The 3,923-nt window shown below is 38.0% G+C and overlaps 1 protein-coding gene across 2 annotated transcripts in view; it reads left to right on the top strand.

Moving 5' to 3' along the window:
• slco1e1 (solute carrier organic anion transporter family, member 1E1) overlaps positions 1 to 1,899 on the top strand; it is a 9,745-nt gene extending 7,846 nt beyond the window's left edge. The window contains exon 14 of one of the 2 annotated variants that reach the window (XM_015025828.1): positions 1,466 to 1,899. In XM_015025828.1, coding sequence (XP_014881314.1) covers positions 1,466 to 1,491 — 26 coding nt within the window. In that variant the 3' untranslated portion in view covers positions 1,492 to 1,899. The remainder of the gene's footprint in view (positions 1 to 1,465) is intronic. The other variant, XM_015025827.1, reaches the window with a different exon arrangement.
• Positions 1,900 to 3,923: the final 2,024 nt, after the last annotated feature.

The raw sequence follows: 3,923 nt of genomic DNA, 5'->3' as shown, positions 1-3,923 counted from the left end.
GACAGTGAAAGCCAAGGAATAAATTAACAATTACTGTTTTTAATGGCCAAACTAAATGCTTCAAGCTAATTTTAACATTAGACAAAGCCAATCTGAGTAAATACAAATCAACTTTTAAAGTATGACTTGTTAAATGGAGTAAAAACATATCCATCCATTGGGAAGTCATAAGTTATCTGTGATTATTCAAGATTTTTGTTTCAGTTTCACTAGCCAAACCCACTAATTCTACTGCTAGACATGTAGTATCCGACAACATGAAGAATGACATTTCTTTAGTCTGGAAAGAGTCGAGAAGTTATGTCCAGGTTTGGGGGACAAAGTGAGAACATGGCCGATTTATCAAAATTACTCTATGCATTAATGACGCACTCAGAAGGTAGCACAATAAGCCAAAACAACATCTAAGGCCCACCAGGCCTCACCTGCTACAGTAAAGGTTAATTTATTCCTTTGAATGTTTTAATGATTAGAAATGTAGTAAATCATATATTTGAAAAGCTAAGGTTAAAACATTATGTTTACTGCGTTAAGCTCCGCCAGCGGTGCACGCTGGTGATATAAACAAGCGGCTCTAACGAGTCAGTGGAGGCATCAAGCATATCTTTGAAAAGAATGTATGATGTTTTAATTCGATCTGTGTTGGACTATGGATGTATTGTTTATAAGTCAGCTGCAAATTTCTTTCTTATTAGATTTAGACAGAATCCAAGCTAAAGCGCATAGGATATGTTGTGGTGCTTTTAGAACCTCTCCAATTCCTACTCTTCAGGTGATTACAGGAGAAATGCCACTGGACTTAAGGCGGATGAAACCGTCAGCGAAGTATTGATTAAATTTACAAGGGCGTGAGGAAAATCAGTCTACCGCACAGGTATTCAGAGAATGTCGGGAATATGGTCATAACGATAGGAGTTTTGCATGGGAAAGGAATGTCTATGTAGATCATTTGGAGATAAATAATATATCATGCTGTAAAACTGTAATTAAATCTGAAATTGCTCCTTGGTTATTTGAAATGCCAATAGTAAATTTATAAATCAAAAAAATAGAACAGTCCTGTGGAGGTTTTTATCCAATTATTCAGCAGTATTTAGAAATAATGTATGAAAACATGACACAAATATATACAGATGCATCAAAAGAGGAAAATGGTAAAACAGGAGTAGCAGTATATATTCCTAAACAAAAAAAGATTAGTAATCTAACCTTTTGTTTATTGTCTCCGATGAAAGAATCATTTTCCTTGGTCTGATTACTTGCCTCAGCGGCACTTCCTATTTCTTCATGATTGCCGTCATCGTCCTCCTGAAGCGACAGTTTTGGAAAGCAGATCGGGACATAGAGCTGCAGCAACGCAAAGCGTCAAAGGAAAGTGGAATTATGGCTCAGCTGGAGACCCAGGAGAAGAGCGGTGCTGGGTCCACAAGTCCCAAACTGTCTTCTGACAAAACAGACTCTACAGGAGTTGGGAAAGACTTGGAAGGATGAGGGGAAATAATCAGAACAGAGCAACTCTTTGCAAATAATAGTCTATTTTTCATAAATATAGATGACAGGATCCTGACAGAGACTTCAGGTGAGTTGTTTTTCTTTCTCATAGATGATCAGAGAATGTTATCAACAAAACCTCTGGTCTATAAAAGATCATTATTTCCTAAGACGTGCAATAAAGCAGGCAATTCATGTTAGTCTTTTCTTGCTAGGTCTGTTTACCTCCATATTGGTTATCATGTAATGCACTTCGTTTAACTACTACAGACAGGTTGGCCAGCAATTTAATACACTGACCTTTTTGTACATGTACTTCTCTGCCATGTTGAAAGCAAAAATGATTGTTTAGTCAAACCTCTAGTTTAAAAATGCTCTTTTTGGTAATAAATAAACCCTTCAGTAAGAGATTTTGTCTGGTTTTTTTTTTGTTTTTTTTTTCAAATCTTCTCTACATTTGTTTTTGACTCCAAAACGTTGACTTTGTTCTTAAGCACTTTGTAACCACTTGTTGTCCATCTGGATGACCAATCTGTACCCAAGCTTTTACTTCCTGGTTAACGTCTTTAGATGTTGCTTCCACATTTCCATATAATGTTCTTATAAAGAGGCCATCTGTTTAATGAGGAGCACCAGCTCCTCCTGCAGCAGTATGCTGGTTGGACATTCCCACCATTTGTGTATATTTGTGTATAATTGTTTGAAAGGATGAATGCAGCACTTTCAATCATCTGGACATTGTCCCCAAGGATGAACCAGACTTGCAGCTGTCTTTTGACTTTCCTATTATTGCAAACAATAAAGCAATGTGTTTTACATTATGTAACGTATGTAAAGAAAATCTCACAATTTTTTTTGTTATATCTACTGTCCTATGAAGGTTCTAAGAACTCCCACATGATGTTCAAACAAAACAGCAAAAACATCTTGATTGACTAAAGAGTTGCTCATTTCCACGCTATTAATTTTGATCTCCGTTTGTATTCCCAGAGCAGTTTGGTTGACGCTGTTTATTTGTGTTGATGCGTCATGAGCTGGGTGGACCTAGAAAGAGATGCATACACCTTACGTGGGCACATGCTCTCTCTCCTGCAACACCTTCCACCCAGAAACATCTATAGGAATGGGGATGTTTGGACATAATCCACCGCAAACACTGTCAACACTGCAGATTGGATCCGCTCAATTATTATTAGAGACCACACGTCATTAAATCTGTGGGTGCAGGGTGCAGGTTTACCAATCATCTCCTGGCGACTTTTGATCTCAATCATGTTCAACACCAAAGGCAGGAACAAACCATGCTGGACATTTATGTTGCAGCTTGTGAGGACTGGTGTTTGGATTCAATCCAAACGTGAGCAAAGTTGCAATAAAAAATCCTTCACTTTGTTTTCTTGAAGAAGAAATTTTTCTACTTGCTGGGAAAAATCTGCCTCCTTCGCGTTCCTGAGTGATCAGTGGGTCAGGATGACATTTTTCCTCCATTCCTCTGACAAGGAAAAAATGTAGACTGGCTGAGTTGTAGGCAGTGGTCAAATATTAATTACAGTTGTGTTTTCATAGGACCGCAATCAATTAAACATCAGTGTCCAGTGAGATTTGTCATGAAGTGTAGAAGTTGGTGAGGATGGATCGTGGGAGGACCCAGATTATAGTGAATAAATGATGGTTTAATGAAGAAATACAAACAATAATTCAGGCAGCACAGGCCAGTAGAGGCAAAGAGCTCAAACGCTGGTAGCAACTGGTACAACTAACAAAACAGGAAACTAGACTTCTGACAATGACACAACAGAAATGACAAGGACCTGACAGAGAACAAGAGACACAGGTGGGTATAAATACACAGGGAAGATAAACAAGGGAAAAGAGGGAGAACTGGGAACAATCAGGGGCAGACGAGACAACACAGGAACTAAACTGACACACAGAAAACCAAATCCCCACAAGATTAAAGTAAATCTAGGTAATCTGTGTTTTAGTCTACATGCAAACTGTATGTGAAATTAATATTTTTTCCTGGTTTCCTTTTAACTTTTATGAGTCTTGTGCAAATTTTGGGAGCTGAATCGAAAAGAACTCTTTTAGGAACACTATATTGCTGTTTAAGGTAAAATGTAGTTGTGAGGAAGCAGAGATGCACTCAGAAATTGGCTGGTTGTAGCAGCACTGTTTTTAATCAGGAAACAGTGCTAGCAAGTCATACTAACAACTTTCCTTGGTGTGGAAGTTGCTATTGAGAGCACTCAACTCGAGGTAAGCTATTTTCAGGATCAGTGAAACATGAAGGAAGATTCAAGAAGTTTTTCAGAGAAACTCAAAGAGAGACATTTGCTGTTCAGCTAATCTGACAGATACTGGCCTTTCACCCCTTTGCTATTTTGCACACTTTTAATCTAAAAGGAGACATTAAGCTGTACATTTTTGAC

The sequence above is a fragment of the Poecilia latipinna genome, unplaced genomic scaffold, assembly GCF_001443285.1.
Source record: "Poecilia latipinna isolate Pla-1442-1.1 unplaced genomic scaffold, P_latipinna-1.0 Scaffold4340, whole genome shotgun sequence".
NCBI lineage: Eukaryota > Metazoa > Chordata > Actinopteri > Cyprinodontiformes > Poeciliidae > Poecilia > Poecilia latipinna.
Note: the sequence above shows the minus strand (reverse complement) of the source record. Positions and strands in the feature narration are given on the sequence as shown.